The sequence below is a fragment of the Polyodon spathula genome, chromosome 25 (genome assembly GCF_017654505.1).
Source record: "Polyodon spathula isolate WHYD16114869_AA chromosome 25, ASM1765450v1, whole genome shotgun sequence".
Taxonomy (NCBI): Eukaryota; Metazoa; Chordata; class Actinopteri; order Acipenseriformes; family Polyodontidae; genus Polyodon; species Polyodon spathula.
Window position 1 is genome coordinate 6,459,839 of NC_054558.1, and position 27,042 is coordinate 6,486,880.

At 41.9% G+C, this 27,042-nt stretch overlaps 2 protein-coding genes across 3 annotated transcripts; one reads left to right on the forward strand and one right to left on the reverse strand.

The window, feature by feature from the left end:
* The first annotated feature begins 2,663 nt into the window (after nucleotides 1–2,663).
* LOC121299906 (ETS domain-containing protein Elk-4-like) lies at nucleotides 2,664–14,497 on the forward strand. Of its 2 annotated transcripts, none has more exons than XM_041228133.1 (6): nucleotides 2,664–3,304; nucleotides 4,890–5,098; nucleotides 5,412–6,128; nucleotides 6,244–6,456; nucleotides 8,890–9,009; nucleotides 9,841–14,497. In XM_041228133.1, exons 2-6 carry the CDS (start codon nucleotides 4,892–4,894, stop codon nucleotides 9,937–9,939), a joined length of 1,356 nt encoding a protein of 451 aa, XP_041084067.1. In that variant the 5' UTR covers nucleotides 2,664–3,304; nucleotides 4,890–4,891; the 3' UTR covers nucleotides 9,940–14,497. The 2 variants fall into 2 exon arrangements, with proteins under 2 accessions (XP_041084067.1, XP_041084068.1); XM_041228134.1 differs by lacking the exon at nucleotides 2,664–3,304 and adding an exon at nucleotides 3,680–3,970.
* Nucleotides 14,498–17,756: 3,259 nt separating this feature from the next.
* LOC121299548 (major facilitator superfamily domain-containing protein 4A-like) lies at nucleotides 17,757–26,721 on the reverse strand. The gene is made up of 10 exons (XM_041227331.1): nucleotides 26,091–26,721; nucleotides 24,015–24,213; nucleotides 22,884–23,123; nucleotides 21,715–21,874; nucleotides 21,271–21,386; nucleotides 20,843–21,016; nucleotides 20,428–20,575; nucleotides 19,828–19,898; nucleotides 19,332–19,452; nucleotides 17,757–19,125 (listed from the first exon to the last, which is right to left on the reverse strand). The coding sequence occupies exons 1-10, from the start codon at nucleotides 26,318–26,320 to the stop codon at nucleotides 19,094–19,096; spliced, it is 1,491 nt and encodes a 496-aa protein (XP_041083265.1). The 5' UTR covers nucleotides 26,321–26,721; the 3' UTR covers nucleotides 17,757–19,093.
* Nucleotides 26,722–27,042: the final 321 nt, after the last annotated feature.

The following is a 27,042-nucleotide window of genomic DNA, read 5'->3' on the forward strand; positions in this document are numbered from 1 at the left end:
CATGGATAACATGTAGATTTCATTTTGCTGTCGGGTCGTTAATGGGAAATTTTACATACAGCTGCAATACGCACCGGATTTAAAATTATGTACCGTATTACAGTCCACGTGTCGCCTGTCTGGTTTTGGCAAGTCATATTTTCAGAAAAGTATCGTTCTGAATTAAAATACTTATTCTGTTGAAAATACAGTACTGTACCAACAAAACCAATACAGTACATCCAAGTGGAAGCCTGTATATTTTAAAACGCTGTCCTTTCAGCTGTGTATTTTTAATATTGCATTTTATTTTTTGTGTTCCCTGAAAAACTTGCAAGGGTTGGAACGGGCCGAAATGAAATAAGCAGATATGCGTCAAGCACTGTCTCTCCACCATCCTCCCGTTCTTTATTTCTGAAAAGAAAATAAATGTTTTACTGTTACAGTACAATTCAACGTACAATTCCGTTAAGTTAAGCGTGTATTTTTTTAGTACTGTGCGTTCCTCTTAAGACAAAACAAAAGTGTGTCTTCTTTTGAAAGCCAGCCCCTTCCTGTTCTTATAATCTCGGTCTCCTCTGAGGCGGGCCGCGCTTCAAGAGTGTTCTGTTAAAAATAGCTGTTTGTGTGAAGAGACTGAGGAGAGCCAGAGGCAAGCGGGTTTGTCCATTGAAAAGTGTGAAGATTAAAATTCATCATCTTCATCAACGACGGCAAATGACAAGAAAGAAAACGGAGTCGTTTTTATATTTGTTACATATTTTAAAGGACAGATTAAAATCACTTTTTTAAAGTGTTGTTTACTTTGTCACAATAAAAAGTGGGAGAAAACTTTTTTTTTTTTTTTTTTTTTTTTTTTAAATGTGTGTTTTGTTCCCGAACTATAAGGGATTTAGAAGGTGTAATTCACAACACAAAGCTGCATGTATATGTATGTTTTCATGGTAGAAACGTATAGGGCGAGGATGGCTGCTGTTCGCTACAGCTAAATCTACTTTAGGAGAACATAAACAAACTGTACTGCAAACAGAGCCATCATTCTCCAAGCAAGTGCAAATCAGACAGACATGATGCCAATATCGGAGAGCAACAGAGTTAAATGGCAATTGAATCTCTATGCAAATAAACACACAAATCAGATTTTGGAAGAGATCACATGTAGCACATGTGTTTAGTTTTGAGAATAACACCCTAACTGACTAACGATTTAAAAATAGATAGCAATTGTAAGAAGCTGCTACATTAACTAAGCCTTTGTTTTAAGTAGTTAGTGGCATGTGGGATACACGGCGGCAGGCTGGAGTTATCAATAGCAATCTCAAATCTGCTGGCAACGAACCTGGCTTGGCTTTTCTTTACGTTGTTTTCAATTTGGTTTTAGAAATAAAGCAATCTGTCGTCTAAGGCTCTGTTCTAATATTAAGACTGGACACCACCGCCCCACACAGCTTTGGTGCCAGTGTTTCAGTGTAAAATCTCTTTGTGGAGTTGCTGTATTGAGGCTGCTGGAGTGGTCAGACTGTAACTCTATCTGGGCTGCGCTCTCTATTTATATCTGTTTCTTGCAGGATCCTGGTGATAAGGTATCCAGGATAGAGGGGTAGACATGCAGAAAAGACCAGTAAAGCACACAGAGGACTCGTGACTAAAGCGAAAGAAAAAAATAATAATCCCATTGTTGAAGGAAAAGCGAGTTGGGATCGCGGTGGAGAGTTTGTGTAATATGTCCATTACATCAGTGGACTCTCGCTGACCCGAACACTGCTAATCACAAATGACCTGTAATAAACCCTTATGCATGGTCATAGCTGCCATGGAAACGGAATTGTCACGCATGAAGATTTAAATATCACAGTAATCAGCAAGCAGTGAGACGCACATGAATGCACATCCATTTGAAAGCGACTTTACTGAATATAATGGCACAGCACTGATCGCCAAAACCTATATTTGATTTAATTTCACTAAATAAAAAAATAAAAATGAGCCAGTAGAGTTAATCTAATAATGGATCGACAACCGGTGCCCTCTGCAGGACAAATATTATATTGCGTTCCCAGCACTGTATGCAAGACTGCACTTTCCAAACCTGTAGCAGGCGACCACTCGCCTATATAGCGACCACTGTGGTGAGTCACCCGTGTAAAAGGCCTACTTATATAGATCGACTAGATAGTTCTGTTTGTTGTCAATACTCCTAAATGCATCTTTTTTTCTACAAAACCTTTTTATCTGGTTTTACAGACTTGTCCAAACTCTTTAGCTGGTCAATTTAACACCATCTGTGCTGCTGCTGGTATTTCCAGCAGGGTTGAGTGAGGTGGTTTAAGTGTACAGAATGGGTGCAGAAAACCGCAATGGCATCAAAAGCTTACAAATTGTCACTGTACACTATACTGAACATAGATAACAGGTAACAATGTCGATTTAATTGCTTATATATATATATATATATATATATATATATATATATATATATATATATATATATATATATATATATATATATCATCCTGCAAAACAAACCCCAAATAAAGCAACGTGTCTGTGTGTTGGAATTAAGAACAGGTTTAAATCGTAATGGATAGTTCCCATAAGAGAAAACATTTATTTGCTCTGTCAAAACCGACTCTCGGATTGAGACTCGTCAGGCGAAGGGGGATTTAGGACCTGGGTGAAACGACTGCCCTGTAACGAGGCGGAAATGGGACCTCGGAAATTATGAACAAAAATATCAGCAACAAGTTAATCGTGGTCGACGCTAAGCTTTAGTTCACAAAATAACAAACGGAAAAATTCGTCTTCGTAATCGTTGGATCGATGCTTGCTCGGATCTCTTAATGGTTTCGGTTGCACAGCAAATTAAATGCTGCTGTCCTCCCACGCACGTTTGCAGCAGCCCAACTTAATCGCTGTGTACGTTTACTGGAGAGGAAAAAAAAGTACAAACACACGTGGTCTTTCATTATTGGTATCGATCGTTTTTGATTGATCGCCTAAATCGACTTTTAATTTTTAATTTTATTTTTTTTACAAGTGGAAAGAGTAATATGAGCGGGTTTTAAAATGTAGCCGTCTGGGGTATGTGATATTGAAAAACAACAAGAAAAAAAAAAAACACTGACGAAACAACAAGGAAAATGCAAAGAAAAAAAGGGAAGTGATCTCAGAGCGAGTTTAATTTCCTGTTCTTGGTTAAAGACATTGAGATTTTTCTATTTCGTTTGGACGTTATCACTGTACGTGTAGAATAGAGTAGCGCTGTACCAGAATGAATAGTTACCCGTGTTCTTTCACGTCTTGCGATTGCAGCTCGAACGACTAGGTGAGTTTGTTTCCGCACTTGTTGTCTTGTGGTTTGTAAAAGTAGTGCAGAAATTGGACGCAGTCGAACATGGCAGCTTCTAAGAAAACTTGCAGAAACTTGCAAGAAAACGCTGTCAAGAGAAATATGTTAGTTGAAGATTGTTTTGGTGCGCCTAGCCTTGGGGAGATATGTAGCTAGCCCTGGTCCAGTTTGAGCAACTACACTGTGCTTTCTGTTTGCAGGAATAGGCCTGGCAATAGGTGTGTGTGTGTTTATATATATATATAGATATAGATATAGATATAGATAGATAGATATAAATAAATTAATAGTCCCACCGGTCTAAAAGTGGTTGCACAGATCTGACTGTGTAGTATTTTAAAAGTGCCTGTGCAGAATTAGTCTAACAGTTTTGATAATGGAAGGGCTGCATTAGGACAGATGTGTCACTGTAAGCTGCTTATATTCTCAGCAGGGCAGAATCAAGCTGAAAACCTGCTTTTAAAGCTGGTCACTCAGTTACAGCAAATTCATGTATTATAAATTCTGAAATGAAGTACTGCCTATATTAAATGTGACCCGTTTTGAGAGAACCCTGAAAAACCAGTGGGACAGGATCCACTCCGATCAATGATAAAAAGGGTGAAGCGTTGTCGGTCTCCCTTTTTGAAGTGTGTTATACTGGTAAGGACACACTGTGAGACAGTATTGGCTCTGTTAATATAGGAGAGAGGTCCAGTGTGAGAGGTCTTTAGACTGCATGGGGGAGGGGGCAGGAGGGGGGGGTCAAACTCCGCCCCTGGAGGGCCGCAGTGTCTCCTGGTTTTCGTTCCACCCCGAGCTCTCAGTTACTTAATTGGTCTAATGGTTTGATTAACTGGACACATGTAACACTTCTCTCCAGATCTCAGAATGTTTTATAAGTAGTGTACCTTGAATCAAGTGCATTTTTTAATCAACTGTAAAAGGCCTTGAAACATATTAAATATGTCCAACTGAACAAATAGTGCGATCAGTTATGTTAATTTAGAGCTTAAGTTGGAATGAAAACCATGCGATCCTGCGGCCATCGAGGGCTGGAGTTTGACAGACTCATATAGAAGATGCTGAATGAGTGTTCGTGGTCGATGGTTTTTTTTTCACTGGAGGAGGATGGCACAGTAAACCACTAGCCCCGACTCTATCTTGAAATCTTAAAAATACATGCCAAGTTATTTTAAACAGGACAATGACGTCCTCTGCGGCGAATAAAAACCGCATACCACGAACGATCATTAAATATTCTGTTTTATACCACAAGTATATTTCTAAAAATACGTAGCAGATTAATTTCGTACTGTAATACCAGATACCATGTTTTAAAAATTAAAGTACACGTTTGTTAGGCTGCGTTTTGAGATAATGAATGGATGTGCTCTGCGGGGAAAGTGTCTAAAACGATGTGGGTGGCTGCAGTGGCTTAAGTTCTGTAGAAAAGTGAACCGTCAAGAAAGTCTGCTTACGTTCTTAAGAGTGAACAGAAGATTGCTTTAAGCTATGCAGTGCTGGAGATGGAATCAGCTGTTCCAGGGATCCTCTGACCCCCCTCCCTGTGTCTCTGCAGCGATGGACTCTTCAGTCACTCTGTGGCAGTTCCTGGTGCAGCTCTTGCTTGACCCCGGTAAGGAGCATTTGATCCGCTGGACCTCAGATGACGGCGAGTTCAAGCTGCTGCAGGCCGAGGAAGTGGCCAGGCTCTGGGGGGTGCGCAAGAACAAGCCCAGCATGAACTACGACAAGCTGAGCCGAGCCCTGCGCTACTACTATGACAAGGTACAGTGTGGCACAGCAGGGCTGTAGCTGGAGCCTGAACTCCACGGGTCAGACTGTCATGTGTCAGGCACAGTGCCTTCCCAGTTTGTCATCAAGTTCCTGGAATCTTCCACTAGTTACCGTGGAGATTATTCCAAAAGCCCTGCCCCCTGTTCCACAGGCTACTCCCCATGTAGCCAGGGCAGAACCACTAGAACTATTGCCTGTTACGTCTGATGATTTAAGTGAGCTGTTTATTTTAGTTTTGCAGATAACTGTTTTAATGTAGAAACAAACAATGATGATTTAAAAAAAAAAAAAATTGTTATTGCAGGATATCATCAAGAAGGTGAATGGTCAGAAGTTTGTGTACCGCTTTGTGAGGTACCCAGAGATCCTGAGCCAAGATCCAAGTTCAGGGTGCAGGGGGGAGGGCACTGCTGACGGGGGTGGTGGGGCCCCTGAGCCGGACGAGGCCCCCAGGGATAAGGAGAACCAGAGCGGATTTGAGAAGGGAGCAGCGGGCCAGACCTCCAGCAAAACCTCCAGCCGAAACGACTACATCCACTCGGGGCTGTACACCTCCTTCACCCTGAACTCTCTGCACGCCCACACGCAGCTCTTCAAATCCATCAAGGTGGAGAATCCCAAAGAAAAGCTAGCGGAGAAGAAACTGCCGCAGGAGCCTCCCCAGTCTGTCATCAAGTTTGGGACCACCCCTTCCTGGAATTTACCCGTCATTGCCTTGGAGATGATTCCAAAAACCCTGCCCCCTGTTCCGCAGGCTCCTCTCCCTGTAGTTAGGACAGAAGCACAAGAGCCTCATGTCAAACACCGGACAGACAGTAAATGTGTGATAGAAACTCCTCCTCCTCCCTCTGCTTCAGATGGAGCTCCTCCCACTGTGCCAAATGTCTCCTCCCCCTTCCCCAGCCTCGCTCCCGGCTCCTCAAGCTCTCCCTCTCCAAGTCCGGCTCCAGACTCCTCCCAGGAGCTGGTGATTGACGACCCTGATATCAAATCCGTATCCTCCCAGCCTCCAGAGCTGCAGGTACTGTACAAACACTGGAACAGCAAGAGAAATATCAACAGGCAATTTCAATGACAATGTGTAAGGGGAACCTCATTCTAACGGGCCCCTCCCTACTCCCTTCTCCCTTCTCCAGGTGCAGCCCTCCCAGGACACCCAGGGGTCCCCCTCGGGGAGCAGCAGCAGCAGCAGCAGCAGCAGCGGCAGCAGCAACCACGGCGGCAAGGCCAAGAAGCCCAAGGGTCTGGAGCTGACCCCCACCCTAGTGGTGACCAGCAGTGAACCCAGCCCGCTGAGCCTGGCCAGCCCCTCGCTCCCCACTGCCTCTCTCACCCCTGCCTTCCTGCAGGTCAGTGTCAGCCTAGAAGGGTTCAACATAATGAAATGGATCCACAAATCTGCCCGCCCGTCCCACACTGCGCCATGTACGTCTCACGTGGGTGGTTTTGCAGGAAACGCTTTAAACAAAAACGATACCTGGCGTGCAAGCTGTACAGGATTAAAGACAGTTGTGAGTTTGGTTGACTTTTTGATAGCCTTCAGTCAGTCAGTAAGGGAAGCAGCTGATTGGTTAACGACGTGGAAGTGGGCAGGGAAGCAAGTTCAGGTGAACCAGAACCAGCCAGACCACCTGAAAGTAGTGCGTGCTAACAGAGGTGTATTTAACCTGGTACTGAACCAGAGTTAAACGGAAACTGCACACGGCACAGCGACAGGCAGGAATGGGAAACGATTTCAGGTCTGGGGTCTGTTTATTAATTGTAACACAGGAAGTGGACTTCAGGAAGGAGACAGGAAAAGATTGCTTCTCTAGAATCAGTGAATGTTTTGGGGAAACAAAAAAGGACAGACGTAAAACAGCGAGGGCCTTTTACGGATGTTGTGCTAAAAAAAGGTGTAACGCGTTTTTTACTTTAATTTTTTTTTATGGGCTAATAGAGATATTGAGGCCACCTGCAGTATTGATTATAAGAGCTGGATTGGTTACACTTGCTAATACCTTGAATCTCATTGTGATGCTAATACTGCCACCTTGTGGAAATTATTTGTGTGTGTGTGTGTGTATATGTGTGTATATTATATAATTTTTTTGTTTGTTTTTTTAAAAGCATAAATTACAGTATTAATATTTTTGTTAATGCAACATTTTTTTACATAGTTTTGAGAATTAATTCTTAATCTCATGTCAATTTAATGCCTGTGTTTGGAGTGAATATTCATACAGTTCCGAGGGTGTAGTGCGTTTGAATTTTAAAATAATCCAGCATTTATTAAATGCATTTTAATGTTGAATTAGGTGACCACTGAGACGTGTATTTTTGGCTTGCTGCTTTGTCTTAAAACATAAAGAAATCTTCATCAAACTGCATGAGAAAATAAACTGGAAAGATGTCATTTTCCTGCATGTAGATAAAACATGAAATCCCCTAAAACCTCAACTAAAAACAGAACATTAAGAAAGTGAATGCTGGAGAAAATAGCGCAGACTGGTGTTACTGCTGAAGCATATACCTCTTTTGTCCAGCAGGAGGTGCTGGTGTGCAGGAGGTCGCATATACATACATACATTGTCCTATAGATAGGGCGTCTGATTTTCGGGTGAATGCTTTTATAAAAATGGATTTTCTTTATACATAATCAAGAAAGAATAAATATTCGGGTAGAAACCCGATTTTATTTAGGAAGACATAAACGAATGCTTAAGCACAAAGTGTAAAGTTTTTGTCAACAGTTTAAATTAACAGAGGAAGAAAGGCATTGCTGGCAATGCAGGAGCGCTGTCTGAACTTGTGGTTTCTCCGCCCTCAGGAATTGCATGATGCTCTTGGGCTCGGAGTCGAGTTATTTATGTAACAAACTTCTAGTTCCAGACTTGAGACATTATGAAGTATTCTGCCGTTATTCTGTTTTTTTCAGTGCAAATGGACAGTGTGTTGGAATGAAAGCAGTAAGAATGCTGTAAAAGGATGCTCGTTGTGTACGTTTCTGTAATAGTAATGTGCAAGTCCGATGGGGAAATTGAGAGGGAACGCTGTACTGTAGTACAGCTAGCATGTGCCTCAAGTGAAGCGGACAGGTCTGCATCCAGTTCATCTCTCTCTCTCTGTAAGGAAACTAATTTGGTGCCTGCAAATGAGGGCGCACGATATCATTTATTGATTCCAATATTTAATGAGTTACACACACATAGTTCAGACATCATCATTAGACACAGCCATGTAGCACCTAGCAACAGAAATCAGATAGCGATCAGTTACTTGATGTTCTGAGAGAACTCGGGTGCAGCGACCGTCTGTCATCGGGAGAAGATTCAGGTAGCTCTTCTCACTAGCACTAATGAGTGCCTGTCTTAAATATCTTGCCTATGTCCCATATAACCACCCACGTAAGTGTGTGTGTGTGTGTGTGTGTGTGTGTGTGTGTGTGTGTGTGTGTGTGTGTGTATGTGAAGCTGATCTTTGTGATCTTGCACTGTTTTCCAAACCATATCTAAACTCATCAATTTCATTGAGTTACAATGTTCTTCTAGACACAGAACGTACATCTCTTCTACACAAGATCAGATGCACCCCACTTTATCAATCCCTTGCTTCTCTGTGTCCTGGATGGAAGACATCCTCCCACAACGCTTGCTTTACAGCTGTGCTTGAGCACAGTGTTCTCCAGTGCACTCACAATATTTGTTAACCTTCCTTGACTCCTACCTCTCTCTCTCTCTCTCTCTCTCTCTCTCTCTCTCTCTCTCTCTCTCTCTCTCTCTCTCTCTCTCTCTTTCTTACAGACCCCCACATTGCTGTTGACTCCAAGCCCTTTGCTCTCCAATATCCACTTCTGGAGCACGCTCAGTCCAGTGGCACCCCTCAGTCCTGCCAGAAGGCAAGGAGCACACACCTTATTTCAGGTAACGATGCAAAGTGTATTTAACATGTAACCACAGGTTGAAAGTCCTTGTCACATATATACACAGCATAGAGGTTCCCTACATAAAAAACACTGTTGCCTTACAAGCCCATGTTAAAATGTTATTGGTGTCCCATTTTTTTTTAGGGGTAATGGATTATTTATTTAACCTCTGTCTGATGCAAGTAGCACCAGGGACGCTCCTTAGGTCCCCAAGATCGTTGAGGAAACCAGATATCAAAGGAGAGTACCACCTTAAAGCTTAACACCTTAAACTAATTGAACAGGCTCAGCTGTGAGATACTGTACAATGCAGGCTAAACCGTGGAAGCCTGGAGGCAGTGAATGGGTCCACCTGTTTTTTTTTTTTTTTTTTTTTTTCCATCGTTCTACGGTTCTCAGCCAGGGTCAATGATTAACTAGTCTGAATTTGACGAGGGTCGTATCATAACAGAAATGCTTACACTGCACTATCGACATGCAAGAGATATATGTACATGTCCAGTTTTTGTGATCTGTTGACATTCAAGGAATTTAACATTTTCTCCTTGTTTAAATAAGTGAAGTTGGAAGTCAGGTTGCAAGGCATGGAATTGTTGCTGTGCAGCATTGGAGACAATATTTTCCCTGGGCTTCTCTTTAACCAGACAGAAAGTGTACCTTAATTTGAGGGAGACGAGAGGTTTTTTCTTGCTGTAGTGCCGTTTAAATTGTACTTGTTTTGCAGCCGTTTGTAATATTTGTTTACATTTTTAAAGTATATTCTAACATGAAAAGTTCCTCCCAACACTACCTTACTCGTCCTGTTATTCTTCCGTTTTCTCTGTTTCAGTTCCCCAGTGTTTTCAACAGCCACATGCAGTTACCTGTCCCCAATATGGACGGCTCCAACACCCCCGGCCCCCTGTCCCCAGACCCCCAGAGGACATAGCAGACGAGCCCACGAATCAAGTCCTCACTCTGTCCCGTCCACAGCTCTGGTCCAGATTTTAAACAGAAAAACTAACAATCTCGACTTGGGGATTCACCAAACAGGGTAACCAAAAAAAATCCAGCCCCTAGCCCTGCCAAACAAACTCTCTTGGTTATCAACATGTCTTATAGAAAGTGTCAAGGGGCTGTCTTCAACTTCTAGCACCTTGTGGATCCTTGCAGAACTATACAGAAACTGTATAGCAAGTTTTCCAGTGATCCTAAACATGCTGGTTGCCATACTGTAATCCACTGCACCAAGCCCAATGCCCAGTCTTTTAAAGGGGCATTCAACCACCAGCTTGACGCCAATGGGACATTTTGCAAAATATTTTTAGGACATCCATGTCCACGGAGATCTTTTGAACTAAGCGCTGTTCTGTTTTTAAACATCTTGACATGCTTGACCGTCATTGTGTTATGCATGATCTCCTAACCACATCTTAGACCTTCAACATGTCATGAACATTGCAGTCATTTTACTGTGTGTTTGTAGGCATTATCCAAAGAACCCATCTTCCAAGGGTGCCATGCTTTCAAACCTCTCAGCTCATAAACCTACAAGTGATCCTTTGTAACTGACAGATAGGAGAGAACTATTATGAACTGACATCACTAAACCCGTACAAGACTTGTACAGTACCTGGGGAAGCGCTGATCCTTCCAGTCTCTCAGGTCATTCGTATAGCCAAGTTCAACTTGACCCCCATCCCCTCTAGGACTCCTACCGAAGAACCTTGGTGACGCCTGAATTGGATCGATCACCGGGGAATCTGTCTGTGCCCTGCAGGCGTAGTTCCTAAGGTTTTTAAATGAATCAAAATCCATTTCCCTACCCTTAAAGAGCTGCGGCGCATGGAGAAGAGGAGTAAGTGTTGTATCTGGAGAGGCTTTTCAAAGTGAGGAAGCAATAAGATGCACAGAGGACAGTGAAACCGGTGCAGACGCTAGTGTAAGTTGGGGAATTTGCGGCTGGTTTCACGAAGCCCTTCTTGTTAGCAGCCTGCTAAATCCACTTTGCTTTCATAAAAAAAAAAAAAAAAAATTAAGAAAATGTATACATTTATCCTTTTAATGAGAGAGACTTGCTGAGTGGAATTCAACGAAACTATTGTTCTATTTTTAAATATTGAAACAAATAAAAATAAAATAACTTGCGAGCTAGTAGCCTGCCAAGTACTAGCAGTGCTTTGTGAAACTGGCCCTTGGATTTTAAAACCTTAGATTCACCTTTCAGTCCAGAAGAACGTAAGAGATGGTGGTCCTGCAGAAACTGGTGGGTCTTGAGTTTTGGTCTCCTAGTCCTGTGCTTGGGGTAGGGATGGAGAAGATGGGATCATAGATTCTCTATGAACTACTCGCCTCAAGTGTGATGATCCCAGCGGTTTGTCCAGTGGAGCATGCTTCTGGTCTTGGGCTGACGCCTTAAGCACGAGCAAGACATTCAATATATAGACTTGATTATTGACTTCCTAGTCATTTATCCCAAGGAACTACAAATGCACTGCAGATTGTCCATGAGTTCTGGTGGAGCCAAGCTTTACTTCATGTCTTAATATTTTATAGGCAGTCTGATCATGGTCTGTCTTCATGAATACATTCTCCTTTTTCTCATTTCATTTTTCTAGGATAGTGCTTTTAGTAAGTACGGCAGTGTAATTTTAAGTTGCACAGACAGCTGATTTAAAATAGTCTATAGTGATTCTTCATTTTTTTCTGGGTAACTGGTTTTCACTGTAAGCTGTGGTTACAGTGACCACAATGCAGTTTGTATTGTTTTGTAATTCCATTCCTTGCTGCCCCATTTATATTTCTTTGGGGCAAAAATCTGGTTGCTTGGAAAAGCCCAAAACTGGAATCCCTTGTTGCACATTTACGCTGTCCCGTGCTGTGCTGTGTCATGTAACGTGCAAGAGCAGCAGTTCTGCCCAGGTGGTAAAACTTCTTTTGACAGGAGTGGGACAGTTGTCAGTCCCGACTACGCCACCCTTGTTACAAAGAGGGTAGTGAACCCTCTCGCGATCTTTAACAGACACTGCGATTTTCAAGTAGGCTTAAAGTCGTGTAACTAGCAAATCCATTGTATAAATCTTACCTGTCATGAACTTCCATTCCCTATAAAGGCCTGAAATACAGATTTTTGAAAGATTTGTAGTTCTATAATGATTTAATCACCTTTCATACGAATGGGCAGAAACAGGATTCAGATTCCAGTTCTCTTAACTTGTTCCAGTGACTCTTGATTGTTCAATACAGTGAATACATGGGCGATACTGAAAGGACATCACTTGCTACGTCTTGAATATCAGCCTCCATCAAGCAGAAAACCTGCTGGCAGTCTTTAATGCTAACTGGGGCTGAGAAAATTAGTCTAAAATTGGTTTGGCAAATGCATGTTAGCTCACTCCTTCAAAGGAGTCATAATCAAATATGCCTCAGGCCTCAGAGATTACTATAATAAAACACAAGCATGGTAAACATTACAGAGGTGACCTTTCCATTATCCCCTGGCCCATAATCGAACACTGTGCATACACATCACTTTTCTTTGCATTGTGTGTTCTTAATGGGTCAACTGAAATCTGCTGAAGCCGTTTACATGAAAGGATATTCAAAATGTGAAATATTATATAGAAAAATATATATATATTTTTGGATACTTTCATAAGTTTCAGCTCTGCGGTGCTCATGGAAACCAGACCTTGCGGTTTAAGGAATTTCAATTTTTACTCTGTCGTTCATTGCTGTCTCTTTTCTTGCACCTGCATTTGATTTGGTTTAACCAGGGCTGGGGTCGAATCCTGTTCTTTTAATTCCAATTCCTTTGTAAAAAAATCAATTTCCTTTTAATCAATTCCAACACGTCACTGACCAAAATTGCAATGAACTGCGTTCTGTAAAAATGAGCTTCTCACAGTGGCACAAATTAATTCGATTGAAGTCTTTGCTAGCCTAGATATTAGCTTCAAATGCAGGCAGTTGAACAATCGCAATTAATGTGTCTCCACCAGAGTTTGTACTGGAATTGATTTTATAAAGGAATTGGAATTGAATAAGCAGGTATTGACCCCAACCCTGGCTGCAACTTGCTGGCACTTACATGATCCCTGAAAACATACTGCAGGCATTGCAGTACAGTTTCCTAAATATCATTGCATTGCTCTTTTCTAATGTGCGAATTGTGTTTTAGCTTATCTGTTATGTTTCCGTGGTTTTTGTTCTTCCCTGTGTTTAAATGGCAATTTGTATCTTTTTTTAGACGTGTGTGTGTTCTCAAACATGCAGTGTTGAGTAAATCTGCACAAAACGCTTTGTGCTGTAGAGTGTTTTAATTGTAACTGGATGTGGATCTTTAAAAGCGATATTTTTTTCAAGATGTCTTATTTTTCCAAAACCCTACTATGTAAATTGCAAAAAAAAAAAAAAAATATATATATATATATTTATAAGCAGAGTTGAGCCCTTTATCATGAATATTTTAAACGTGCTAATAAATAATACAATAAAAAAATGTGAAAATCGTGATCGGAAAATCGTGATGTATGCATTCACATATTTTTAAGCGCATTCATTGATTTCAAATAAGTGCGTGTAGTTTTCATGGCATCAAAGTTGATAAGTACCTTCACTGTTTGTTTTTCAAACACACTTCCCCTTGACAAAGATATGTTAAACCTACCCAAACTTTGAGAAGTATATTTCCACTTTTGTTTTGATCTAAATAGCACAGCAGTCCCAAGCTTTGATGTGAGATCACATAGATAACCTTGTGTCTCACATTGCTGCAGTAGAGTGACCCTGTCAGGTCTGTGCACCGTACTGTCGTGTTTGCTCGGCTGTGTTTTAGTTTTTTAATGAATTCCACAGTTAACCTTGTCACCCAGCTGTTTGGAAACTACGGTTTCCATGTTACCTTGAAGCCTTTTAGGAACCTGTGTCAACCTGCTAGCCTTTTAAATACTATTTCTCTACTGTGTTTAGCATCATTTTCACTTCTTTACCAAGCCTTGTGCAGTTGAAGTTTAAGATGCACATTGCAGAGCGTTCACAGTCACTGCATCCAATCAAAATGTATTTGTAATTAGGGTTTTCTTGTAAGACAGTGTCTGCTTGTGCTCTACAGTGATTGGGAGAGCAGTGAAAATGGTATTGGAGTTGATGCAGGGCGGGGAGTTTTTAAATGTTAAAGGCTGTACTGTAGGGGAACCATGCTACAAATTCACCTACAACAAGATTTGTATTATTATTATTAATATTCAGCATATATTGGTCTGTCTGAACTCTTCAATTTGTACTTTGTGGTTAAAAAAAAATAAAGAATATATTTTGCATATAAAACTGACAAAAATAACTAAGTGCTTGTATACATTTGTCTTCTGCAATGATACGTATTGTTTGTTTTATGCTTTTGAAATGTTTACACAAATGTATCTGGGCTATGTACAGTACATGGTTTGTGGGGACAGGTTTGATTTTCACAAGGGTAAACAGTGGGAATTAAAATTGTATTATTGCAACAAGAATTTGTTCTGTTTGTTTCTTTTAATACATTAACTAGTAAAGAAAAACATATATAACTAAATATTATTATGGGTGTAGCTTAAATAACTTCCCCTTTTAAAATGGTATACATTTCCCGTAGCCCACAGTGCCACCCGGTGGATAAATCAATATCTCTGAATATTGTAATTTAACTAGATTATCTTCTAGGTGAATGAGATTGTTGGGGGTCTAAACCCATTCGCTATTGGATCCATGATAGTTACGGTTCTCTGGTCAGTCTGTAGAAAAAAGAAAGGACTTGAGTGGATGAGAATTTTGCATAAAAGAGACGGCCAAAAACGAAATGTGTGTGTGTGTGTTTCTGTCCTTAAGAGGCTGCATTTGAAAAGTGTTTTGTTCTCCCTTTACTTTTAAACTGGTAGAAGTGAGTACAGCTTGCTGATAATATGGTTTACTAACATAGATGTAAAGACCCCAGGAGATGGATTTGCGAGTATGAGTGTGTGTGAGCCGAGTACAGGACAGCTACCCATGCAACCAAAAACAATACTGTCATCTCCCATGCTGCCAAAGCCAGCCAGTCAAACGAATATACAAATATACAGTGGCTGCACAGCCAAACTCCTAAAGCCCTTATTTTTGTCAACACTTGCCCTTTGTGTGGAATAAATAGCTGAGAAGTACCGCACACCAGTGTGTATTGTGCTAAGTGACAACACATATGGGAAAGCCTTGCAATGCTGAATGAACGACCCGTGGCAGACGCAATGTCATGCCCTTGAGCTGGAAGGAGCTATAAATATTTATGTGGAAGAACAATGCCTCCCGTTTTGGGTCTGGGAACCTTTGAACCGCGGGCATTGTGACAAGATTACTGCACGCCGTGGGAACGGAGATGGTGTTTGCGTATGCAGGTGCCAGAAGTGGACGTGGTGTTTTGTAAGATTTGCTGTGCTGTAAATATTTCAGAATCTGTCTATTCCAATTCAGATATTCTGACAAGTTATTGAAAGCTATTTGGTGCTCCTTGGTGTCTTGGGCATGCATTTCTTAGGAGGTGCCACTCTGGTTTGTACTTGCCACAGGAATAACTAATAGGAAACTTCAGGGCTGGACTCTCAGAGTTCCTCACAAGCTGGCATTGGCACAATGTTACAGAAAGGAAAAAAACACACCCAGTAAACTTACCAAAACAGAAATTGAAAATAAGTTGTTTTAGAAAAAGGAGTAAACAATCGTTTCACCTGATGACACAATGACAAAGACAGCTTGAATTTGCTGGGTTTTTTTTTTTTGTTTTATTTTGTTTTGTTTTTTTACACCTGAATTCATGATTCAATGTGTGGAGTTGGGGATCTGTTTTGTGTGCCGCTTTCCTCTCGTCCTTACATGAATGTAAAGCTGGTGTCTTGATCAAGGGAGTGGCGCAGAGGGAGGCTCTTAAGTCTTTGTAAGAGCCTTCCTCTGTTCCGCCAGCACCCAGCCGAGGGAGGGTGTTTGGCTCTCGGATTTACACGTCGCAGCTCCTGAGCCAGGGGGGAAAAGCGGATGTGATCTAAACTTCAGCAACAGAGATCAGGAGTGAAGGGAAAACGTAAGAACGCTAAATCAAAGGTACGACTTTGTTTTTAATTCCAAGTACATCATTATCGCCCCTGAAAAGCACTAATCTTGGACTACCTTATCCAAGATAAGGTAATTGAGAGTTAAACATAGACCGCAGAACCAGACACGTGTGATTTGAATGTTATGCAGTATGTCAAATAGTAAGAAGGTCATTTGAACCATACAGCAGCTGAGCAATAAAACACTATTCACTGTATTTATTAATACATCTTGGCATAAAACATAATTCAATTGTGTTACAGTATTTACAATCAAAACACCAGCATTCTCCCCCCCCCAAATATACTATATATCTCATTTATGAATTCATGATATCTTGATGCATCAGAAATTTTAACACACGTTAGGTAATCTTAGTGGTTTCTACAGTAAATAGCTTTCTAATTCACATTCACATTCATGATATTGCACTTATATTCATTATTTCCTAAACAGACATTGGTGAAAGAGATCTCTGTAGCTGGAAATGCTCTAAAGCTGGACTGACAAGATGATCTGATGATCTCTGAGGGGTACAATCTGGGTGCCGATGGGAAACCTACAGAAGGGTTTAGTGTGCAGGAACCCCCCCCCCCCCGGGGGGGGTACAACTTTCAGTAAATACTATTCTTCAAAGCACACACCCTGCAGCACTTATTATTATTAACATTTTCGTGCGCTTTCCTTTTGGATAAAGGAACACATGCTGGACCCACCACAGCCACCAGTAAAAGTTACATTCCTGGAACTGCAAACATCTAAACTAATGCAGTCTCCTTGGACCAGAACTGAGGTCACTTACTATTGGAATTGTGCAATTTGGAATTTCAATTACAGTGTTATTGCAGATGAACCTGGGCACACCTGCATAACTGTAATTATACCACAGCACTGACTGATTACAGTTTAATTATTCTTGTATTTTCAACCACTTTTGGTGACCCCATTTGTTATATAGTATGTTTCTGTATTTGTACCTGCGATTTACTGCTTGGTTCTTCAGAATTGATAGAGTAAACGTGTTAATGTGTTGAGTTGTTTGTGTTATTTTTTTAGCGTCATTGTAATTATGGCAGCAAACGTGTAATAATAATAATTAACCCCAGGCCTGCCTTACTCCGATGAAAGCATATTGAACTCTTTTTTTCTATGCTTTTAAAAGGCGGTTTCATGTACGTCACTTTGTCAGATTGAGTCCCAAAGTGTCCGGTCTCCATAAGAGAAAAGGACCTTGGTGTGTTCTAACTCGCAGCTGTTTTGTAGCTGCTGGTACTTGAACATTCAAACAATGTTAATATAGTACAAATTATACTGTTGCCTTCCATACTATAAAACTGTACTATCCCCTTTTACCTTTCTACCTCCAGCTCTGCGACTGGATTCTAAAACACTTGAAAAGAGGAGGGTTCAAAACGACCCTTGAAGCCCCTGAAAAGGGAGGCACTTAATTCCAAGAATCAATTACTAGCCGTGCTTATTTATTCAGTATTTCACATCGGACAGGGAATTAAAAAAAGTTAAGTATATCGCTGTTATGGTTGTTTGGAAAGGTACTGTTAAATACATTGTATGTTTATTTTGCCTATATTACTTTTACAATATTATATTTAATTAATCAGGGTTTTTTTTTTTTTTTTTTTTTTTTTTTTTTTTTTTTTTTTAAACCAGTCCTTGTAATAGTTTTTTACATTTACATATTTTTAGCCTGACAAAATTGTGCCCTTATCATTGTCTCTGCTTGCGCCCCAGCACTAATTATTAATCTGTGTAAACGAGTGATATGAAATATTAGTTGTGTTCCTGAGGCCAGTTAGTTATATTTTTATTTTTCAATAGGTTTGCTGATGTGTTTTCTCTCGCATTCAGCTCTAAACCCTCCTGACATGTCTATCTGCCAAGCTTTTTTGCATTTTCCACAGAGAGTTGGAAACCAAGACCTGTTAGGACCTGCACTATAAAAGTAACACATTTGTTTCCTCAGGGCAAGCAATAAAATATCTGAAGCTACCAAAGAAGAGCTCGAAGCAACAAGCACTATGTCGTGTGTACAACTCTATCTACAGGAAAAAGAAACTCTGTTCACAATTCACCCCCAAATCTATAAGTAAACAAACTAAGGTGGTTACTTTTTGTATGAAGCTACGGTATTTATATATAACCTACACTAAAAGTTAATATCGTTGCCACTATTATGCTGGCATTCGATGGGTTGAAGATTACTTCGGTTTCTTTAGAGTTTTGGTTTATGTTTGGACCACCGCTGCCAGGACTCCCTCCCTGACTTTAACCCTCGGTGCACCAGGGGGCTGCCTTCATGCAGCCTGTTTACTCAGAGAAGTCTCTGCCTGTCCGACTGGAGCAGAGAAACTCTAGCTGCAGCCAGCAGAGCTGGTGCTTCATCTGTGATTGGCTAACGCAGAGAAAACAGAATCCCTGAAAACAACTGGAGGAAACCCTCTCAGGAAAGGGATGTCAATCTCACAGCATACAACAAATACACAAGCTGGAGCACAGTGGGAAGGGAGCCATGCCTTGGAATCCATCCCTGAGAAATCAACCTGGCAAACACCGTCAAGAAAACTCTAAGCACTGCCTTATCTATGAGGGGGAGGGGGGGGCAATTATAAGTAGTTGACATTTTGTGTTGTGATTTTTTATTCTGTAAACCTGTTTAAGTCACAGCCTCATTGTCAGAAATTTATTTATGTTAGATACATATATATGGGTGAACACCTCAGCTTTGTCAAAAAGTGAATTGCATAACAATGTATTCAGGGTGAAACATTATCACTGTGAAAAGGATACAACAAATACTCCAATAAATTAGCCTAATATCTGATTGTCTCTATACTGTACATTACAGGAAAGCAGTGGCAGGGGCTCCAGTAGAGAAAGCTCTGTGGCATTTAGAAGTGCTCCTCTGTGGCTTCAGCAGTCCTGTGATCCTCTGCCCCCGGGTGCAGTTTCTTGCGCGTCTCTCCTTTCCTTCATGGTTGCGGTGCTGCCTATTCCACGGTGTGTGTTTTTCCGAACCCCACTACAAAACAAACTCCACTCAGAAGTGCACTCGAGCAGTTACTGGCCCTAGGATTAATTTGAATCTGCTGTCCTCCTAACGGCTTTTAAAAAGCATTTAAACAAACTATGGTAGCTGTATGCAATTATTTCATGCTAGCACTGCATACAAATAATAAAAAAAGCCAGCAGGCTCTTCTGATGCCGTTGGGTTGGGTTGGGTCGTACCTGTGAGATGCTGCTTGTACGTTCTGTGGAAGAAGAGCTGGATGAAGAAAAGGATGAAGCCCAGGCAGCCAATGATCAATCCTGACAACAGGAAGCTGTAGCTGCCCTTAATGTGAATGATCTAAAGAGAGAGAGAGCGAGACGGACAGACAGAGATGATTAATGTTATGCCAATGAATAGGAGAGCCCACAATATCAGTGGTGGCCGTATCAAGCAGTAGATGTTATTGTAAAAACTTGAGTCAGAGACACATTGCGGTCTATTTTTTATTTATGTATTTGTTATAGCTTTTTTTTTTTGTATTGCTTTTAATGGGATAATTAAAGAAACAAAAACAGCAAAGACACTGGCAAACAACAACAATCAGAAATACTGTGTGGGCAGCTCGCTCAGGTAGTTATTTAGTTTAGGGTTACACAGGAGTCACGTACAGTACCTCCGTTGCCTAGCTACCACTCTGGACATATAGGAGATGAAGGGGAGAGTGGTACGTACCGATCCAACCATTACTTGACAGACCATTTCCCCCATTCCAGCACTGGTCACTAAAACAGTCGTAGCACAGCCTTTGAGAAACAAGAGCGCCACACGTTACCCACAGAACCATAAAGATATTACCACCTGACCAGCAATGGCTTAGAAAGCTAACCAAGATATAATCTGTGCTAGAAACCACCTGTCTCAAAAGACAGCAGCTTCCAGTCTGTAATACACAGGTCAGTTTAGGGTGAAAGCAAAGACTGCCAATGAATCGTTAGGACGACAAAGCAATTTTAGCAGAGATCTTGTTTAGCTGTGAATCTGGTTCTAAAGGAAACTTGACTTCTAGCCATCTTTATATTTCACTTTTGTATTCAAATCAAATGTTCCTTTGGTTTTCAGCAGCGTAAAATGCATGAAGGCGCTATAAATGATTACACATTCTGAAAAAGAAAAAAAAGTTATAAATCAATGAAAGATCTTCATGAAGTTGTTTAGTTACACGTTTAGTAAAACACTACGTCCTTTTGGATTACCATGTAAATCTTGGATTAAAAGTGTAACTGGGCGAAGGCTGGGCGTGAACCAGCGACCCTGCGCACCAGGGCGCTCTACCTTGGTATTCCAGGATGTCCTCTGTATAGGCCAGCATGCAGGGGAAGATGCTGCTAAGGAACATGCCCAGGAACCAGGTCCCCACGAAGAGGAACGCTGTGCTCTTACAGAAGATCAGGAGCAGCAAGACCGTGACAATCACCCCACTCTGGAGAGACGAGAGAGGCGGGGTAAGCACACAACCTGGGACACCAGAGAGGATCACTACCCAGGAGCAACAGTATCCTGAAGATTGAACAGTACAGGCGCAGGTGCAGGCAACAGAATCGAACTTTGAAAAGTCACATCTTCATCTGATTTGCAAGAATTGGCAGCTGGTTAGTCTTCCAAATCAGCTTGGATCTGAAAGCCAGTTACAGGGAACCACATGGGTTCCAGATTAAATTTTTTTGACAGAGGAGGCCCCTGTACTTACCAGGTTCACAAGCAGCAAGCCGGCGGGTTTGAATCGATAGGAGAGCGGGATGGCCCCCAGCCTGCCCACGGTGATGGCCGCCCAAAACACACTGGCCAAACAGCCAGCCGTCTTGTGGGCCATATTCATGGGGTTGGCTACTGCATAGCTATACACAAAGCCAGAGTACTCCCCCTGGAGAAGAGACGAGAAACGTGCATTGAAGCATGCTCTCAAGTAATTCGCTCCAATTTATTGAAAGGAGAAAATGCCTTGTAATTGCAGGCATGGAACATGAATATGTTTAATAGTACAATAAACACAATCCTTCTGTGTAAACAGCAGGTTACTGTTTAAACTATCATACACGCCGTCAATGAAAAAAGCGACGTTTGTATTTATTTCAGGAGTGGTCCTGTTTAGAATGCCTGTTCCCATTGCCCACTCACCACGATGCCATCGGTCATGAACAGCACCAGCCCGCCCAAGATGTAGATTCCAAAGAAAGACACGGGCACGTCCTGGAGCTGCTCCCCCCGACAGCAACTGAACAGACTGCCGTGACCTGCAGGGGAATACGCAGCTCAGCGCCCAGCTTCTCAACCTCCACTCGTTTTTACTGCTTCTACCAATCTAGGGTCCTTTTAACAGAGCAACATATTATAAGGCTGAGCGATAAGGAAATAAGAAGAAAAGGAACGAATGAGACAAGGCCATTCGGACCAGCGATGCTCGTCTGGGTCATCTCAAAAGTGTTGCTCTCAGTTATTGTAAGAAAATAAAAGATCCAACCAGTGCAGGATTGTCTAGCACAAGCGTTTGATATCATTCTGGATTAACATGCCACGTTCTCCTGGTGGTTGTTCGGCTCAGCTGTGGCTGTCTGCTCCTACCTTCCATGTCGGAGTGCTTGCTGGGTGGGTCCTGTGCGTCCATGCCTTGTGTATCCATGGCCAGCTCATCCCGAGTGAGGAGAAGGGGGCTAGAGCTCCTACAGCAGGGTACCATGCTCTCCCTCTTCATCAGCAGGAACACGGCAATGGGCACAGGCAGCTGGAATGGAAGAGCAGCCACACGTTCAGAACAACCCTCACCGTCACTGTATTCCATTTACAGTATAAAGAGCTTTTCCCCTCTGCACTAAAACTTCTCTGAACAACCAGCGTATTACCTGAAAAAAAACCAGAAACAGAACAGCAGGTTATACCAGCACTGGCAATGGAAGAAATATTGTATACTGGCTCTAATACAGTAAGTGGCACTGATATGGTGCCATGGGATTATTAGTGGGCATTGGTTCACAGTTATTGTGATACGATTGGTCACATGAACAGTACTATTCTACCAATGGCAGTTTCATAGTTGCAGTAATACCGACCCACTGCTTTGCCACTGAAGATCATTTGATTCGGGTTAACTGGTCAGGCCAACCTTTGCTTTCTAAGACAGCACAGTCACATCTTGCTTGTACAAACACAGCCCAGGCTGAGAAATCACCCTGAACCATCCAGCTTTCCAGCTGCTGCCGAGGCGCTTGTGAACAGGAGCCAAGCAGTATCACACAGCATGAGTAAACACGGGGCCTGTTACAATGCACTGTGTAGTGCAGCAGGACTTCCTTTCTCTATCTTTTTTTTTTTTTTGAAGGGCGATTGCACAGCCCTTGTCCTTGCCCTGGGGTCTTATTACACTGTCCCCTAGTTTGACCATCAGTACACTTTATCACATCATATCTATAGTACAGGTTTAAAAACTGCATTGCATTCTGAACTCACGTGAGCTGCAAAAGTAATGATCGCAAAAACCATCATTCAGATAAACAGGGATGGAAACAAAGCTCCTATTTCATAGCAGTTTCAATCAGTCCAGTTTTTATCATGAGCTTGATTAACCACAGTGTATATGCAACAAACACTTGTAACAAAACCAGGAATGGATCAAACTGCTATGCAATGGAAGTCTTATTTCCGTCCCTGAAATCCCAAGCAAAAAACTTATTTAAAACGACCTCACACTAGCCGCGCCTCTGTTTAGAACACGGAAAGCAGTAAAGATTGCTCACGTTGATCAGAGCCATGATCCAGAATGCGTAGGAGACCTGGGTGACCACCTCTCCCTCCATGGGCAGCTCGTACTGGGACAGGTTACTGGCAGACGGGCTGGTCAGCGTGTGCCGGATGTGGTGCATGACCTCGGTGGCGTTGCTGGTGTTGTTGCCCTGCAAGCAGTTGGTCTCTGAGAGGAAAGGGTCCGCAATGAGGGGGCTCACCAGGGCGCCCAGGCCAATGAAGAAATGCAGAGCCTGAAGGGAATTAGAAAGCAGAACAGCTGACACTACATCACAGACAGGTTTGCAGAGTTTGAGTCAGGTTTGTAGGGGTCCTGGTAAAGCACCTGTCAGAGTAGGCAGCCCTGCAATACATGAACGAAAGAAAAGGAGAGACAGAGAGGACACAAAACTGGAAATGACACACAAGAAACTGCACCCAGCAGCAAAGGATCACAGAACTGCCGAAGCCAGGATTTTACCACAGCTTTCTCTATTGGACCCTCACCACTGCTGCTTTCCTGTAATGTACAGTATAGAGACAATCAGATATTAGGCATTATGATGTTTGCAATTGTTCAGAGTGCTTCTGGGTTTGGTGGCTCAATTACAGCGAGTCAACTGCTCTAGAAAAAAAGATTTCCAGACATCATGAAAAAGGTAAAGGAAATGTCAAGCACATCATTGAAAAGGTCATTTAGAGCTACCCAGGAACATATGTGTACTGCTTTTATTTTAAAAGGGAGCAATGACGTGCTGCTGCTGCTGCTGCTGCTGCTGCCAAACTTCATGCATCAGTGTGTTTAAGAGCCCTGTAGGAATGGCTTAGTCATGCCTCTCCTGTTGTGAATCTAGTCCTTTGTCAGAACAGGTTACTTACCCTAGTTCTGTTCAGATTTCATGGCTGTGTGTCAAGAGTGAGGGATGATAGTTTTGTAAGTAAAAGTAGATAAATATTTTGGCTAGTACACTGATGAAGGCACTATCTAAAAACACCCAAGGGGTTGATTTGATCAATCTGTACCTTGCTGGAGGTTAAGCCACAGACCAATATTCTTAGTGCATCTAATCAACTCCCAGTTTTCTCAAAGAATGCGTGAATGGAGTGTTTCTGAAGTCATGGAGGAAGGATGAGGAGGAACAGACCTGCAGGAAGACGGCCGAGTCCTTCTGGTAGAGCTTAACCAGCTGGATGTTGGCGATGGTGTCGATGACGCCCATAGCCAGCCCTGCCACCGCCATGACCACTGCCAGCAGCAGGACATTGTGGCACAGCGGGATGATGGCAAAGACTACCGAGATGAGCAGAGAGGAGACAAAGAGAGCAGTCAAGGAGCAGAATAACCTGCGGGACAGGGGGAGAACCCAGTTACACCTTCCTGCAAAACATCTACAAATGGGATATATAAGGTCCAAATGATCAGCAACAAATAACAATTTAGTACGATATCATTTTAACAACAAATTACTAGTATTTGTCAAATTATTAAAGTCCTCGGTTTCTATTGAATGTGTGCGTTAGTTACACGTTCTCATAATACTGCTATGGACTTCTACGAGTCACACAGTCATGCGATTCCTCCCAGGAGCCAAGCATCCTAATTTTACTTGGACAAAGCAAGGGATAGGCTGAAAACAGTTCCCCATATTAGCTGTTCATTTTTATGTATAATGCTGCTGCTTTTAAACACTAAAAAGCATCCCAAACAAAAGCCCCTTCTGTTTTATCTTCCTTATCAGCCAAGTAGTACCGCCAGCGGTTCCCGATATCTTTGAAAAGCTGTGTCAAACACACCATCCAGCTGTGACGAACGAACATTCATTTCCCGAAGTTTCAATTTACCATCGTCCTCAGAGAGAGAGATATGGCACTAAAAGCATTCTGACGCACACTGGGACTTTTGGGAAAGCGATCAGTTACCACGAACACTGAGATTGATAAAACAGGGTTAGACATTAACAGGCCATAACTACCACACAGAGTTAGTTACCATATGTTGCATTTGCTAAGTTTCATATAACAATTGGGATTAATATATAACACAACTAGCAGCCACTCTCAATGCACCTGCGTGCATCTTCAGGAAAGAAGCTGGCAATAGCTAATCCCAATCAATAAACTAATGCAATGGTTTTATATGGAAATACCCAGACCGGGACCGAGTTTCCCTGGAAGCTTCACTAAACTGTGTATTAGCTTTTGTGTCCCTTGAGGGTTATTAAATGTAGTGCATCATGACTAGATAACTGCTTAGCAAAAAGGAAATAGTGTCAGTTAGTTCACACAATATAACATCTCGACAGCTGTAACACAGTTCTACCTCTCTGTTTATTTTTGCAACATGTTATTCCTGGACTGTTTTCTGACTACATGATTACTAATGGGGGACATGAAAGTCATTATGAACTTGTGATGCCAATAACAAAACACAGGCTCTTTGTATTAGAGCGACTCCACCCCACCCCCCCTGGTGGAAACAGGTTTTAGTGTGGACAGTAGCCAACTGAAATCAGTCACTTTTCTGATAAAGAAATACCACCCAGTTATGTATCAAAGTCGATCCTGGTAATTCTGCACAGTAATTCCAAACTTTATATATCCCCCCCTTTCATGAGATACAGGAGCCATATACAGTACTGTGCTTCACCGCAATGCTTCATCTCTTTGCTTCACTGTGCTTTAGACATGCTGTAGTATTGCGCTTGATGCTTTTAATGTGGTGTAGAACACTAACAGTTTGAACCTGTGAGACGATCAAGAAAAACCTGTAAAATGATCAGAGCATTGATCTTTATCAGGCTCCTGAACTGCCAAGCAGTTTACCTGGAGGCGAGGCGAGGAGAGGAGAGTAGAGGAGAGGCAACCGCCCCCCATGTAAATTACAATGCTGTATTTTATGTAATTATTTTGAACAATAACATGCTATATGACCCATGTCAGCCTAGCCATAGAGTACCCTTGTCAAATTATATTAAAGTGTAGGCACATATTTTAACTCGGACTCCATAAGTTTAATATTTAACATGTTAACACAGCGGGGTATACTATGCGACATACTGCATTTGAATATGATGGGTACAGTTCTGGAAGCTAATAACCCATTCATTAATTAATCAACAATTAATTAAACACACATTGCAAATACACCACCATTGCTACTACGACTGGTAATAACCCTACTAATAAGGATGTCGTCGTGATGCAGAAATAAGTACACTCACGTCTTTTTGAATATTCCTCCAACGGCGCTGCCGATCAGCAGACAGAATTGCTGCGAGAAAAACACCCATGTGATCTCCTGCAAGGTGGACTGTGTCTGGCACCGCAGATCCAGGATGGTCGGACCGAGCAAAGCGATGCAGAGTCCGAAACTGAAGAACACGCTCCAGTAAGTGAGCGTGTGCTGCAGGTTCTGTTTGAGAAGAGTGACATTCCGCTCGTCCAGCAGCATTGCACAGGGAGCCAATAAAGCTGGGGGCAGGTAGACCGGGCAGGTAGAATCAAATCTCAGGTTTTTTTAATTGTACACCTTTTTTGTAGCTCGATTTGTTCACCCCTGTTGCCTGCGTCTTCTTAAGGATTTCCTGACCAATCTTTTTTTTTTTTTTTTTTAAACCCAAGACAAGCTTTTTGACTTGGTTGCTAAAGCCACGCCCAGTGTAAACTGCAAGGCGAGACTGCTCTATCTGTTTCTAAACGGTGTGTTACTGTCTTGGACAATTTGTTTGCTTTGTACTACTGTAGAAAAAAAGTGGGAAAGCTGTATTTTTTATATTGAAGTTATGCGTAACGCCCTCCCTTTCGGCTTGTAAACATTGTGAAAGTTTAGTTAATGCTTTCAACGGCGTCGCTACATTTAGTCAGTTCGAGCTGCGGTTTTAATCTAATTGTAATCCACTGTGTGTTTAAAACCGATATTCATTGTAAGAGAGGCCATTCGCCAAAGACGGCACCCGTTTCCCTCAGGTGTTAACGAGTACACAGTTAGCAAGGCGGGTGATTGATTAAGCGGGGATAGGATTTAACACACATTTGTATTTTTAAAACCGGTGATTTCAAGCTGTTTAAAACACTACAGTAAGAAACTTAAGAAGAAGAAAAAAAACCCACACTTTACATAACTAATGAAATGATAGAAAATAACATTTTAAATGTGTTTTTTTTTTCTTTAAT

Bases quoted from the DNA above. Each gene is read 5' to 3' on its own strand.
- LOC121299548 (XM_041227331.1), bottom strand. From the start codon at position 26,320: ATGCTGCTGGACGAGCGGAATGTCACTCTTCTCAAACAGAACCTGCAG. The intron at 20,576-20,842 runs GTAAGTACAGGG...TCGTCTCTCCAG, and splicing joins GCTTGCTGCTTGTGAACCTG to AGTGGGGTGATTGTCACGGT. The intron at 19,126-19,331 runs GTACGACCCAAC...TTTGTTTTGTAG, and splicing joins GTACAAGCAGCATCTCACAG to TGGGGTTCGGAAAAACACAC.
- LOC121299906 (XM_041228133.1), top strand. From the start codon at position 4,892: ATGGACTCTTCAGTCACTCTGTGGCAGTTCCTGGTGCAGCTCTTGCTT. The intron at 5,099-5,411 runs GTACAGTGTGGC...TTGTTATTGCAG, and splicing joins TGCGCTACTACTATGACAAG to GATATCATCAAGAAGGTGAA. The intron at 6,129-6,243 runs GTACTGTACAAA...TCCCTTCTCCAG, and splicing joins CCCAGCCTCCAGAGCTGCAG to GTGCAGCCCTCCCAGGACAC.